Here is a 15,342-nt window from a genome sequence, read left to right as displayed (position 1 = left end):
ATAAAAAAAACTACTTATTTTTATGTTTATGTTTATTTGTCGATAATCCCAAAAAAAAAAAAAAAGTTACAGGGTACTTGAGCTTGGTGAACTCGAGTACTGTAGAAATAAAATAAACAGGATTTTATGTTTATGTTTATTCGTTGATAATCCCAAAAAAAAAAAAAAAAAGTTACAAGGTACTCAAGCTTGGTGAGCTCGAGTATCATAGGAATAAAATAAGCAGCATTTTATGTTTATGTTTATTTGTTGATAATCCCAAAAAAAAAAAGTTACAAGTTACTCGAGCTTGGTGAGCTCGAGTACCGTAAAAATAAAATAAAAAGCATTTTATTTATAAAAGGTACTCAAGTATTGTGTTGCATGGTACTCGAGTATACCAAGCTCGAGTAACACATTTTTTTTTAATCGCCCAATTTCCACCTTAGCAGTGCCACGGTGGCAAAACTTCTAGGAACTCAAGTGTCTTAAACTCAAGCTTGGTGAACTCAAGTTTAAGACACTTGAGTTCCAAATGGTACTCGAGTTTACCAAACTCGAGTACCATAAAAGTGGTATTTTCCTATTTAGTTTCAAAACAGTATTTTTTTGCTACAAATTTCAGAAAAAGATGGTATTTGGCCATTTTGGCCCTCAAACTATTGTATAATTGCTTTCAATTGTAATACATACTTTGGGATTGTTAACAGTATGCCTAATGCACATATTAAAAAATATAAAATGTTTAGTTATGAGTTGCAATGCACAATTTTTAATAAAATAGTTTTTGGTCCAGCTACATATATATGTTCCTTTTTTAAATTAAGAAATAAGGTAACTTTGATATTGTATTGCTAACTTAAGCCATAAAAGAATGAGTTGATTTCATGTTTAATGAAGGTTGATTTTGGTATGGGGCAATGTCTATAACACACTACCATATTACACACAAAGCACATATAATTAGACTTTTGAATTGAAAATATGTCTTAAAGTCACGATTTTAATTCAAAACACAAGATTTCAGTTCAAAACTTTTTGAATTGAAATTGCGATATTTTAATTCAAATAATAATGTGTCTATGGTGAGTGCAATAATAAATGTCTTAAAGTCACGATTTTAATTCAAAACATAAGATTTTAGTTTAAAACTTTTTGAAGTGAAATTGTGACATTTTAATCCAAATAATAATGTGTGTATAGTGACTGCAATAATGATTTCAGTTGTTAGAGAAAAAAATGAAAGTGAATTTCAGCGACTGAGGTCAAGTCTAGCTTGGGATTTGGTAACAGTGTGGCATTTTAGAATTTAGAGGGATATAAAAGAAATTGTGAGGTCAAGGTTGGTATGTCCAAAGATATAAAACATATACAAACACCACTTAAGCCAATGACTTGTGGCCTAACTATATTACATAAACCATTTACTCTTGTCATTTTTATTAAATATATGACTTCACTCACAAGTGTATCATAACATTGATGATTGCGATGGCATCTCAATTTCAGGCAAACATATACGTTTCTTCAAATGTTCCAAAAACTTGAAAAGTTCAGATTTCTAGAGAAAAGTGCACTTGATACTACCAGTCCTTTAACTCCTAATACATGAATCCCATCCCTACATGGTCCCAAAAATAAAGACATTAATGTCAACGGCTAACAAATTGATCACGTTTTTCAACATGCCATTCAAAGGCTCTCATATCAGTAAGTGTTTGTTTGGATTGAGGGAGGAAGGAGAGGGAGCAAAGAATAGGGTAAAATTGGTAAAAAATTAGCCAAGTTGGCTGAAAATTAGGCTAATTTCTGGCCAACTCTACTTTACTTCTCATCCCTTCCTCTCAAACCAAAATGAACCACAAGTGGTGAATAGTATAGCAAATATAAATATAATTTGAGAATGGCCAGAGATAAGAGAGAATGGGGTTGATTGTGAATGACGAAGAGCCATTTATGATAAGGACGCTCTTATCCATCTCACAATGCCTGCTTTCCAGATCTCCACTATGCATATACCTTGAAAATAAAATAGAAAGACCTTCATGGCATCTGCAGTTACATCATAGAAAGCAAATCCAATAGAGGGAGAAAAGCAATCACGTAAGGAGAACAAGAAGAAGAAAGACCCATAACAAGAACTTGAAACCACTGCTTCAAAAAGTTACGCTACTTATTGTAAAATTTATTTTTATATATCTAAAAGGTGGTGGATTCTACATATATTATACAAGTAGTACTCTCCCTCTCTCTTAGTGGGGACTGGGCACATAAAGTGTTCATGGAATAACATCATAAGTGACTGCTAACCATATTTTGTATCATTCTAAAGTTGGCAAGCACTAGCAGCAACAGCTATTGCTACTCCCAACCCTGAAAGAACCAATAAACTCTAGAGGCATGATCTCAATTCATTAAGAATCCAGTAGCCTTATTTCTATTGACATAATATTTCTAACCATTTTGAAGAAAACTTCACTATAGGTGAAATATAATTGATCAACGCATCCATTGATCCTTGTGAATCAGATAGCAGCGTTATTTATTATCATTTGCATTCTACATCAATGCAAATGCTTATACCTTATTAACTTGCTTTGCAATTGGAACTCGTAGGGAAAGCCTAGGCTTTGGCAATTGGTCTGCAACCAAAATGTAGAAGAGCCCCATGACTCCTGTGTGCCTTTGGGCGCTACTGTAATTAGATTCCAGAGTCAGAGTCTCCCCAACATTTATCTTCACAGAGCCTGGTTGAGGATAACAAGTGGACATTCCTACAATATAACCAGCCTCATTTCCTGCTTCCTTCCCTTGTCCATAAGTTGGTATCGAAGAACATAAAACACGTCCATCCTGAAACTCCACACAAAAGCATGAGCAAAAGAAGCTGTTACATGATTAAACTCCTCAAAATATGAAAAAAAATTTCACAGATGTGTGGTAATAGATGATTGAAAGGAAAGATAGAATCAAATAACTAATCCAGAGCTATAGGAACAATAAAATTTTGAAACCCAAAAAAAAAAAAAAAAAAAAATGTATATAGAGCACATGCAGATCATGATGAAGTTCATAGCCGAATACAACATGAGATTTTGTTGTGAATTTTTTTTTTCTTGGATAAGTAACGTAAGAAATTTTATTAGAAAAAAACCAAGTACACAGGAAGTGTACTATAGTGGCACAAAATATCTTGTCGTGAATTATAAAATATCTTTACAATACTTATCAAAAAATATATATATCTTTACAATAGTTTATTCAGTGAAACTAAATTAAAAAGATTCTAGCTACACATCCAACTATCTAGTTGGTCATAAATATATGGAGACAAAGTATGGAGAAAATATGAACGCGTGTGAACTACTTTTGCTTGTGAGAGTGACAATTCCTGATACATCTCCATAGAAGATCATCAAATCGAGTAAGTATTATGATATTCCACAAGAGATCATAACTGATATATCAGATAACAAAGAACATCAGAAATGTGTCACTCATATCACTACAAATAGACAAGGTAAGTGTTGAATCACCTCTCCATAAAGAGTTGAACCGATACCCCCTGAATGTTGATGGGCCACGCCGTAGATGATATAGCCACCAATTGGCATAAGGAGGCTTATCCTTTTGGAGTCAGTGCACCGAATATCGGTCATACCAGATGTACTACAAGGCTCAATGTTATACTCAACCTGTCCCAAAGAAATTCTGTTGTCATTAAGAAAGAGTATTGAATTAACAAAAAATACTAAGAATGCAACAGAGTACGGATCAGTTGAATGAAATTTCAATTTTGTACCAGTTCTTGGTTTTTGAAACTTACACTTCAAGATTTACTAGATTGTTATTTATCAAAAAAAAGATTTACTAGATTGTTACATGTTTTTTGAAACTTCTTTCACTTCAAGATTTACTAGATTGTCACAACTTAAATAAAGCAAGCAAATTTGCTTTTAAACAGGATCATTAAGGGTGAGATATTAAAAAACAGAAAGGTCCCTAAGATGCAGCTATAAGAAAATTTTACTCATAAAAGAGAGAAGAGGAAAGCTCAAGTTCACTGGATATAGACACCTATTCCATTAACTTACATTATTAAAATTTAAAAAAAAATTGTAATTTTCTAAACTCTGGAAATAAGTTGCAATGAACATATAGTTTATGAATCTAAAGTGTAATATAGCCAACTTTAATCAAATTTATACTTTTTATATCTCTAGTTCAGAAGTGTATGAGTGTTTGAGAGAGAGAGATCAGTAATTACAAATACTGTTTATAACAATATATTAGGAGAGTATAATATAATTGTAGAGAAGTTCACTTACATGGCATTCATGTTCTGAATTTTGCCCTGTTGAATTGTCCAATCGTTTCCAAGTATCAGTGACATCAAATATATAAATCTTGACAGGCACAATAAATTCATCCCAATCAATCCACTTCACCGTATATCTCAGGTAAAGGTTTCTCTTAGCACTCTCAGAGTCATCTCTCAATCTGCATTGTGTGTGGTCATAACAACATCCTAAACCTCCTATATAGTCTGATCTCAAGGGTCGGCCATATTCATCCTTTGAAACGTTATATAGATCACACCTGCATTCAGTGCATCCCAACTTATCTTCCACTCCCCGAGTATCAATTGCATGGACATTAAGAAGCCACCCCTCTTCATACCCAGCAGGAATATCAGCAGGATTACCAATCTCTATTCCATAAGGATCTGGAACATCTGTGACTGTTCCTCGGGTTTCAGATCCAAGGCCATAATACTGGCCAAGAGAATTATTCTGGCATATCCCACTGTTCCTCACAAAAATATGATCAGGTTTCTTATTTTTTTGGTGGTCGTCATGCTCAGGATTTGTTGCATTTAGACGTTGATAATATCTTGCAATGACCCAGTGGTGAAGATAAGTTTCGTGAAGAGGGACAGGATGCCCTGCTTCATCAACTACTTCAGCATTCAAACCCTTGATAGCAATATGACCTCTTGGGAAGTCAATATTGGTGTAATATTCGTTCACCACTGATCCTTGATCCAGCACAAACTTGGGGGATAGGAAAACTGCAGATTTTATCTCAGGATGTCTATATTTCCGGAAAGCATGTGAGCCAGTTATGCTTAATGCCAGTAATAGTATTGTTAATGGAACTCGAAAAAAGTGAAGCATTTTTTTTTCTGTCCAAAACAAACTGTGTCATAAAATAAAACCCAACATTCTCAGATAATAATCTCAACAATCATCTCTAAAATAACAAGTGAAACCCACATATAAAGTAAATAAATAAGATTATACAATATTAGGTAAGGTAGGTGATATGGAAAAGAGAGCATGAAGGACTTAAACAACTTGTTTGTCTCAGAATTGGCAATATCAGTCAAGATTATAGGAGTTATTATCATTTGAAATTGTGTCCTTCTTACGGTCCATTTCTAGCCATGTTAGGGGAAACTAACAAAAAGAAGGAAATCACAAAAAAAAAGGTAAGGGCCGAAATTGTCTATAATATGTTAGACTTGTATAATGAACCCAAAGCGAGTGCAACAAGTCTAGCTCAACCCAACTAAGAAGGACATGTGTGAAAATACCAAAGGATGTGTATGCAAGGATAATATCAGGAACAAAGAGCAAGACAACCCCAAAAATAGTTTGCTAGTTAGTCACTAGTTGTTGTACAATTAATTAGTTGGTTAAAGAGACAATCTTGAGCTTTTGTTGATGCAAAATCCTCAATTCCCTTTCTAAGCTCTCTTCCTAATCACCCTTTCTTCTTGTTCTTTTGGAGGATGACTACCTCAAATCAAGTAAATTCTTTTATTTCCAACACACTTTCCTATCCTACACAATGGTTGACCGCACAACGGCACAAGGCTATAGAGAAACAACTAAAATTGATAAAAATATAAATGGGCAATTAGTAAATTAAATGAATCTTGATGTTGATGCCCAAATTACATGTGGGTTATTTTGAATACCAGAAAAAAAAAAAAAAAAAAAAAACTTCGGTAATCATTCACAGAGAAAAACGAGCGAACATTTGATATACTCTGTACGAGGAAGGAGCATGAAAACATTCCTCGGGTGTAACTATTTTGACTCTAAATACGAAACAGACAGGCATGAAGTTTAAAATGATTCATCGATCCCCGGTTAACCAATAAGGTGATTTATTGAATAGAGTTGGATTGGCGTACCATGTTTCTTAGATAATTAAAAAAAAAAAAAAAAAATAGTGAAAGAAGGAGAGGGGAAAGAGCGTACCCAATAAAAGAAAAGGAACCAGCCAATTCCAACGTAGTTCAGATTACAGAGAACCACGGAAGAGTTCCACGGATTTGAAAGATTTATATATAAAATATACAGAGTGTGTGGACAGAGCCCTTTGAAGCCAACAAAAGAAAGTAATGTAATTTATAGTATTACTATTTTTCACTCATTTTGGATGGAAATGATGAGGCCACTGCTTACGCCATGATTCCATGTCACCGTAGTATTATTTACTTTGGTCCAAATTTCATAACATCCAAGTTTAGGAAACGACATAGTCATGGCCTAAGCTATAACATATTAGATTCCGCCCAAAAAAAAAAAAAAAAAGCTATAAAATATTAGAATATTACTATTATATGTCAAATTTTTTTTTTCTTTCAAAAATGCATTATATTCAATTTTCATCAATAACATTTCTAACTTTTTCATTTTTTTTTTTAACCTTTTTCTAAATGAAAAATGAGATTTTTTGTGTGGACTCGCTGGCCCACATCCCATGACACTAACAATAGAGTGGTACCACCCGTACCACTCAAGTAACAATGGAGCGTGCTACTACTTGAATTTCATAATTCTTGCAACCACCTATAAATAGGGCAATGAGAACTTCTTACCGCTAAATAAGACTGTAAATAAACGGAACTTTTTATGAACAACTCAAGCTTAATTCGAGAAGAAGCTTTATTTGTGTTTGTTTGTTTAGAAAACAAACCAAGTTCAAGTCTTAAGTTTAGGCTTGATTACTAAATAAGCCAAGCTCGAACATAATAGTCAAATTGAAATGGCATTTTTATTGTAATGGAAAGGCCATTTGATTTTGATTTTGATTCTAATTGTGATCTGGAAGACTAACAAATACAAAGACAATTACCAAACTCAAAAGGAGAAAGCAACTAATTTCTATGAAGGAAAAAACGAGGTTGGTAACTTTGGATTTTTTTTTTTTTTAATGAATATGACACATAATAGTCATACTTTAGACAAAACTCACAAATATATATATATATAGGCAAAAATAGCCAAATATTACCCCTTTTTTTTTCCAAAATTATTAGTGTTTTATCACTATTTGAGAAATATATAGCAATATACTACTTTTTGAAATTTGAGTTTGACATGAAATTCGAGTTTATAAAAATGGAGTTATTTTAAAAAGTCCCAAGTCTTGGAACCCAAGTTCTTTGTGATATAAAATTTGAATTGTGTTAATGGACACCGTAAAAGTGCCCATAAACAACACATTTTTGAGTAATATTTTAGATAACTTTTTCAACTTTAGATAGTTTATCAATTTTTGACAATTTTTTTAAAATTTTTTTTTAGCAACTTTTTTGACAATTTTTTTTCCTTTTTAAGAGAAACACACCAAAGGAAACGTTAACATTTCCCATAAAATTTATTGCCAGTGTTTCAAACTCTTTCGCTACCTTTTTGACAATTGTTAACTTATCTCCCATCCCACGTGATCCTAACAAAAGAAGGAAAAAAAGAGAAACCCACCCTTGGGTGCCAAACTGCCAATGAGAAAACTGGAAGAGTAAGAAACAAAATTGGAAGTACAATTGTCGCTGTAAGAAACAAAATTGGAAGTCAATAATTGTGGCTATAAGAAACAAAACTGGAAGTCAACAATTGTGGCTGTGTGAGTGCTATTGTTAACTGTGCGAGTGCTGTATGGTACTCGAGTCTTAAAGTCGAGTAACACATTGCCCCAAGTCAAGTTCCGTGTGACATTTTTTTATGTTACTCAGATTTCATTAAACTCAAGTTTAAAAAAAATGATAAATCCCCCTCGAAAAAAAAAATGATAAATAGTTAAATATTTCTGAAATTGTAGTAAAACGTAAATAATTTTAAAAAATAAATAGTAGTATTTGACTATTTTTGTTTTATATATATATATAAATCCACCCTTGTCTATGTGACAATTTCGGTGGCCCAGCTCTTTTGCCAACTTGGGAAAGGAAAAGGGACCATTTGGTTTGAGTTGAGGTTGAGGAGTCGTGTGTGGCATTTTTCAGATTTTAGTTTAGGGAAATCTCAAATTTCAGATACAATAATTTTTTCCTAAATAAATATTTTATCACTTAACCCGAAATAAGAGAGAAAAAAAAAAATTGGGCCAAATTTCATCGCTATTCAAAGCCTACAAAATAGAAATATGTAGATATGAGATGAAAATCGGCCCAGTTCAACTTACAAGAGCAGTTATGGGCAATGACATCCCTTCCTACAAACAAAGGAAAATTTTACACTGGTAAAAAGTTTTACAAAATACAAATGTCATCACATAAAATTTTATTACTCCAATGGGGATCAACATCTGCATTACGAAGTGGCTCAATGACATTCCAAACATCTCCCTCTAGTATAATATTTTCATAGCCTTTACAAGCAGGAAATTTAATGGCATTCCATGTTGCTCTAGCTTCCCCCACCAAAGGACTGCTGGGAACAAACTGGCCAAACCATGCTTGCAATGTATTGCCCATTGATTCTCTGCTTACAAATGCTATTGTGGTTTTTCCTCCCTTATTGTAGCATCAAAGTTCAGTTTAATCCAATTGGATGGAGGCGGAGACCAAAACGCATCTTTATTTGGCCTCATGAGTTGCTCACTCCAAGCCCGCTTGTGTTCTTGATAAACTCTTGGGATTTGCCTGGCAAGCTCCGTTGGATTAATTTTAGTCCCTTCAACGTTTCAAGTCAACATCACTACTTTATTTACATTACGTTACACACTAACTTTTCTGTGTCTCTGTGTTCTCTATTTCTACCATCTCAATTCTCATTTAAATCCTTGTTTATCTATTTTTATCAACATCTAGAGTCTAGAGTCGAGACTAGAGAAGGGGTATATATTGGATTGAGTATTCCTCATTTCTCTGCTGCCCTGCCCTCTAGCCTTTTCTTTTTTGATTTTTCTGGCATTTTCTTTTCCTTTCTTTTCTGATTTTTTTATAAGTTATTAATTACGTACACTAAAGTAACATTTTTAGAATATTAGTGTACCTTTAGCGTAATGATTACTCTACAAGTATAAGTTTTTAAAAAGTGGGGTGGGTAAGGATCAGAGTTCAAGTCTCTAGAGGAAGTTTCATACACCCACAGTTGCACACATTAGCATATTGGGCAATTAGGAGTGCAATTGGTTGTGTCCCTAAAATTATAAATACAATAGTGTTTTACTTTCTCCTCTCACGTGAATAGTGAGTCACATTATAAATTTAATTAATGAAATCTACTAATATGTAAGATGTGGAAGTACAACATTATTGTGCTCTCAAACTATTGTATAATTACTTTCAATTGTAATACATAATTTGGAGTTGTTAATAGGTATGCTAAATGCACATGTTAAAAAATATAAAATATTTAATTATGAGTTGTAATACACGATTTTTAATAAAATAGTTTTTGGACCAACTACATGTCTTTGTTCATTTTTGAAATTAAGAATTAAGTTAACTTAGATATTGTATATCTAACCTAAGCCTCAAAAGAATGATTGAATTTCATATTTAAGGATGGTTGATTTGAATGGGAAATGTCTATTACACACAACACACACACAATTAGGCTTTAGAATTAAAAATTTGTCATAAAGTCACGATTTTAGTTCAAAACTCAAGATTTCAATTTAAAACTTTTTGAACTGAAATTGTGACTTCAACATATAATTTTAGTTCAAAAAATAATGTGTACAGTGTTTGCAATAATACTTTCATTAATTTTTGGCCAGCTCTACTTTAATTCTCCTCTCTCCCCCTCAATCCAAACGGACCATAAGTGGTGATAGGTTCAACAAATATAAATATCATTTGAGAACGGCCAGAGATAAGAGATAATGGGGTTGATCGTAATGACAAAGAGCCATTTATGATGAGGATGCTCTTACCTTGCCAGATCTCCACTATGCATATACCTTGAAAATAAAATTAAAAAGACTTCATGCCATCTGCAGCTATACATCATAGAAAGCAATCCAATACGGGAGGAGAAAAGCAATCACGAAAGAAGAACAAGAAGAAGAAAGACCCATAACAAGAACTTGAAACCAGTACTACAAAAAGTTACACTTCTTATTGTAAAATAGAAAGCAATCCAATACGGGGGGAGAAAAGCAATCACGAAAGAAGAACAAGAAGAAGAAAGACCCATAACAAGAACTTGAAACCAGTACTACAAAAAGTTACACTACTTATTGTAAAATTTATTTTTATATATCTAAAAGGTGGTGGATTCTACATCTATTATACAAGTAGTACTCTCTCTCTCTCTCTCTTAGTGGGGACTAGGCACATAAAGTATTCATGGAATAACATCACAATTCATTAAGAATCCAGCAGCCTTATTTCTATTGACATACTGCTAAGCATTGTTGAAGAAACTTCACGATAGGTGAAATATAATCGATCAACGCATCCGAAATATAATTGATCAACGCATCCATCGATCCTTGTCAATCAGACTGCTGCTTTATTTATTATCATTTGCATTCTACATCAATGCAAATGCTTATACCTTATTAACTTTCTTTGCAATTGGAACTCGTAGGGAAAGCCTAGGCTTTGGCAATTGGTCTGCAACCAAAATGTAGAAGAGCCCCATGACTCCTGTGTGCCTCTGGGCGCTACTGTAATTAGATTCCAGAATCAGAGTCTCCCCAGCGTTTACCTTCACAGAGCCGGGTTGAGGATAACAAGTGGACATTCCTGCGATATAACCAGCCTCATTTCCTGCTTCCTTACCTTGTCCATAAGTTGGTATTGAAGAACATAAAACCCGTCCATCCTGAAACACCACATAAAAGCATGAGCAAAAGAAGCTTTTACATTATTAAACTCCTCAAAATATGACAAATTTTCACAGATTTGTGGAACTAGATGATTGAGAGGAAAGATAGAATCAAATAACTAATCCGGAGCTAGAGGAACAATAAAATTTTGAACTCCAAAAAAAATGTATATATATAGAGCACATGCAGATCAAGATGAAGTTCATAGCCTAATACAACATGAGATTTTGTTGTGAATTATAAATTATCTTTACAATAGGTTATTCAGTGTGACTAAATTAAAAAGATTCTTGCTACAAATCCAACTATCTAGTTGATGTCATAAATATATGGAGACATAAAGTACGGAGAAAATATGAATGCGTGTGAACTACTTTTGCTAGCTTGTGAGAGTGACAATTCCTGATACTCTCCATTGAAGATCATCAAACCGGGTAAGTCTTATGATATTCCACAGGAGATCATAACTGACATACCAAATAACAAAGAAAATCAGAAATGTGGCACTCATATCACTACAAACAGAAAAGGTAAGTGTTGAATCACCTCTCCATAAAGAGCTGAACCGAGACCCCCCGAATGTTGATGGGCCACACCGTAGACTATATAGCCACCAGTTGGCAAAACGAGGCTTGTCCTTTTGGAGTCAGTGCACCTATTATCAGCCATACCAGATGCACTACAAGACTCAACGTCATACTCAACCTGTACCAAAGAAATTCTGTTATTGAGTCTCTTAGAAAGAGTATTGAGTTAACAAAAAATACTAACAATGCAACAGAATACAGCGGTCGAATGAAATTTCAATTTTGTACAACTTCTTGATTTTTGAAACTTACACTTCAAGATGATTAAGGGTGAGATATTAAAAACAGAAAGCTCACTAAGATGCAGCTATAACAAAAATTTACTCTTAAAAGAGAGGAGGAAAGCTCAAGTTCACAGGAAATAGACACCTATTCCATTAACTTACATTATTAATATATATAAAAGACTAATTTGTAACTTCCTAAACTCTGGAGAACAAGTTGCAATGAACATATATTTCGAGAACCTAAATTGTAATATAGCCAATTTTTAATTTTTAATCCAATTTCTACTTTCATATCCTTATTCAGAAGAGTATATGTGTGTGAGAGAGGGAGGGAGAGAGATCAGTAATTACAAATACTATTTATATCAATGATTCAATGTATTAGGAGAGTATAATAGAATCGTAGAGAAGCTCACATACATGGCATTCATGTTCTGAACTTTGTCCTGTTGAATTGTCCAATTGTTTCCAAGTATCAGTGACATCCAATATATAAATCTTGACAGGCACAATAAATTCATCCCAATCAATCCACTTCACCGTGTATCTCATGTAAAGGTTTCTCTTAGCACCCTCAGAGACTTCTCTCAATCTGCATTGAGTGTGATCATAGCAACATCTTAAACCTCCTATATAGTCCGGCCTCAAGGGCCGGCCGTATTCATCCTTTGTAACGTTATATAGATCACACCTGCATTCAGTGCATCCCAACTTATCTTCCACTCCCCGAGTATCAATTGCATGGACATTAAGCATCCACCCCTCCTCATACCCAGCAGGAATATCAGCAGAATTACCAACCTCTATTCCATAAGGATGTGGTACATCTGTGTTTGTTCCTCGTGTTTCAGATCCGAGGCCATAATACTGGCCACCAGAATTATTCTGGCATATTCCACTGTTCCTCACAAGAATATGATCAGGTTGGTTATGTTTGTGGTCATCATGCTCAGGATTTGTTGCATTTAGACGTTGATAATATCTTGCAAGGACCCAGTGGTGGAGATAAGTTTCGTGAAGAGGGACAGGATGCCCTGCTTCATCAACTACTTCAGCATTGAAACCCTTGAGAGCAATATGACCTCTTAGGAAGTCAAGATTGTAGTAATTTTCGTTCACCACTGATCCTTGATCCAGCACAAACTTAGGGGATAGGAAAACTGCAGATTTTATCTCAGGATGTCTATATTTCCGGAAAGCATGTGAGCAAGTTATGCTTAATGCCAGTAATAGTATTGCCAACGGAACTCGAAAACAGTGAAGCATGTTTTTCTGCCCAAAACAAACTGTGTCATAAAATAAAACCAAAGATTCTCAGATAATAAGCTCAACAGTCATCTCTAAAAGAACCAAGTGAAACCCACATATAATGTAAATAAATAAATAAATAAGACTAAGGATCCGTTGGTTGGAGGGGTAAAAAGTGGGAGTATAAAAAATGTTGAAGGAATAGAAAAGTGAAAGGATAAAAGAAATTTAGCTTTATCTCATATGTGTTTAGTTGAAAGGGTGGAATAATTGAGGGATGGACAACTTTTTTTTTATTTGATTGAGAAGAAAATGAGAAGATAGAAAATTGAATTGGTAAAAACTTACTATTATGTCCCAATTAGATAAAACAAAAGTAATACATTATATTATTATTTAAAATTTATGTATCAATGAATACTTCATCAAAAAAAAGTATAATAAAAAATCACAAGAAGTTTAAAAATCAAAACTGTTTTCTTAAAATTTAAATAAATAAATAAAAACTGGCATGAAAAGAAACCTAAATAAATAAAGAAGAATGAGAACTTCTTGAACGTGGCTAGGAGAATAGCCAAGAGAAAAAAGACAAAAAAAATTTCAAATTTTTAAACATGGCTGGGTGAAGAGCGAATGTGCTTGTGAGCGTGGCATTGGCTAGTTCAATTTTTTGTTCAAAATTGAAGGTTAATTTTGTCCAAAATGCCAATGAGCTTTCATTTCCATGCTTATTTTCTCTCTAATTTTGGTGGGTTTCGAGAGAAAATTTTAGTACTCCGTAAATTTTCTCCCGTCCTCCTTTCAACCAAACACGCTTCCCATCTATTTTCTCTCCTATTTTCCACTTTTTTTTTTTTTTCATCATCCCAAAATAACTCCAATCAAACATAGCAAAAACAATATTAGGTAAGTAAGCGATACCAAAAGAGAGCATGAAGGAATTAAACAACTTGTTTGTCTCAGAATTGGCAATATCAATCAAGATTATAATTATCATTTGAAATTGTGTCCTTCCTGCAGTCCGTTTCTATCCATGTCAGAGGAAACAAACAAAAAGAAGGAAATCACAAAAAAAGGCAAGGGCCGAAATTATCTGTATAATATATTGGATTTGTATAATGAACCCAAATCGAGTGCAACAAGTCCAGCTCAACCCAACTAAGAAGGACATGTGTGGAAATACCAAAGTATGTGTATGCATGGATAATATCAGGAACAAAGAGCAGCACAACTCCAAGAATAGTTTGTTAGTTAGTTACTAGTTGTTGTACAATTAATTAGCTGGGTAAAGAGACAATCTTGAGCTTTTGTTGATGCAAAATCCTTTCTAAGCTCTCTTCCTAATCACCCTTTCTTCTTCTTTTTTTGGAGAGTGACTAACTCAAATCAAGTAAATTCTTTTATTTCCAACACACTTTCCTATCCTACACAATGGATAACCGCACAACGGCACAAGGCTATAGAGAAAAAAGAAAATTGATAAAAATATAAATGGGCAATTAGTAAATTAAATGAATCTTGATGTTGATGCCCAAATTACATGTGGGTTATTTTGAAATACCAAAAAAAAATTGGTAATCATTCACAGAGAAAAGCGAGCGAACATTTGATATACTTTGTTTCTCAATTAAAAAAGAAAAAAGAAAAAAAAAAAAAGAGATATACTCTGTACGAGGAAGGAGCATGAAAACATCACTCGGGTGTAACTATTTCGACTCTAAACACCAAACAGACAGGCATTAAGATTAAAATGATCCATCGATCCCAGGTTAACCAATAAGCTGATTTATTGAATAGAATTGGATTGGCGTACCATGTTCCCTAGATGATTTATGTAAGAAAAAATAGTGAAAGAAAGAGAGGAGAAAAAGCGTACCCAATAAAAGAAAAGGAGCCAACCAATTCCAAAGTACTTCAGATTACAGGGAACAACGGAGGAATTCAAAGAGGAATTGAAGACTATATATAAAATATACAGTGTGTGCGGACAGAGTCCTTTGGACTTTGGAGCCAAGTATTTTACTCGACTCTCGTTTTGGAAATGGAAATGATGAGGCCACTGCTTACGCATGTTACCGTATTATTATTTACTCTAGTCCAAATTTCTTCACATGCAAGTTTAGGAAAACGACATGGCGATGGCCTAATCTGTGACATATTTAGTATATTACTATTATATGTCAAAATATTTTTCAAAAATGCATTATATTCAATTTTCATAAAAA

General features: G+C 33.7%; 1 protein-coding gene across 7 annotated transcripts; it reads right to left on the bottom strand.

Annotated features, from left to right (window-relative positions):
- Positions 1-1,482: 1,482 nt before the first annotated feature.
- Positions 1,483-15,132, bottom strand: LOC142631556 (uncharacterized). 7 transcript variants are annotated; one of them, XM_075805736.1, is made up of 9 exons: positions 14,994-15,126; positions 12,290-13,141; positions 11,602-11,760; positions 10,791-11,051; positions 10,389-10,426; positions 4,308-5,106; positions 3,516-3,674; positions 2,563-2,832; positions 1,483-1,998 (listed from the first exon to the last, which is right to left on the bottom strand). In XM_075805736.1, exons 2-9 carry the CDS (start codon positions 13,133-13,135, stop codon positions 1,987-1,989), a joined length of 2,544 nt encoding a protein of 847 aa, XP_075661851.1. In that variant the 5' UTR covers positions 13,136-13,141; positions 14,994-15,126; the 3' UTR covers positions 1,483-1,986. The 7 variants fall into 7 exon arrangements, with proteins under 7 accessions (XP_075661851.1, XP_075661848.1, XP_075661846.1 ...); XM_075805733.1 differs by lacking the exons at positions 10,389-10,426; positions 10,791-11,051; positions 11,602-11,760; positions 12,290-13,141; positions 14,994-15,126 and adding an exon at positions 6,249-6,387 and having other exon boundaries at positions 1,483-2,031; positions 4,308-5,178; XM_075805731.1 differs by lacking the exons at positions 10,389-10,426; positions 10,791-11,051; positions 11,602-11,760; positions 12,290-13,141; positions 14,994-15,126 and adding an exon at positions 6,249-6,387 and having other exon boundaries at positions 4,308-5,178.
- Positions 15,133-15,342: the final 210 nt, after the last annotated feature.

Source organism: Castanea sativa, chromosome 4 (genome assembly GCF_040712315.1).
Source record: "Castanea sativa cultivar Marrone di Chiusa Pesio chromosome 4, ASM4071231v1".
In the NCBI taxonomy this organism is placed as follows: Eukaryota; Viridiplantae; Streptophyta; class Magnoliopsida; order Fagales; family Fagaceae; genus Castanea; species Castanea sativa.
The sequence above is the reverse complement of the archived record's forward strand: the minus strand, read 5'-3'. Positions and strand labels throughout refer to the sequence as shown.

Excerpts from the sequence above, each read along its gene's own strand:
- LOC142631556 (XM_075805736.1), bottom strand. The coding sequence starts at position 13,135 with ATGCTTCACTGTTTTCGAGTTCCGTTGGCAATACTATTACTGGCATTA. Across the intron at positions 11,761-12,289 it reads GTTCAGAACATGAATGCCAT|GTTGAGTATGACGTTGAGTC; the intron begins GTATGTGAGCTT and ends TCTTTGGTACAG. Across the intron at positions 10,427-10,790 it reads GAGTTCCAATTGCAAAGAAA|TTCTTGTTATGGGTCTTTCT; the intron begins GTTAATAAGGTA and ends ACTGGTTTCAAG.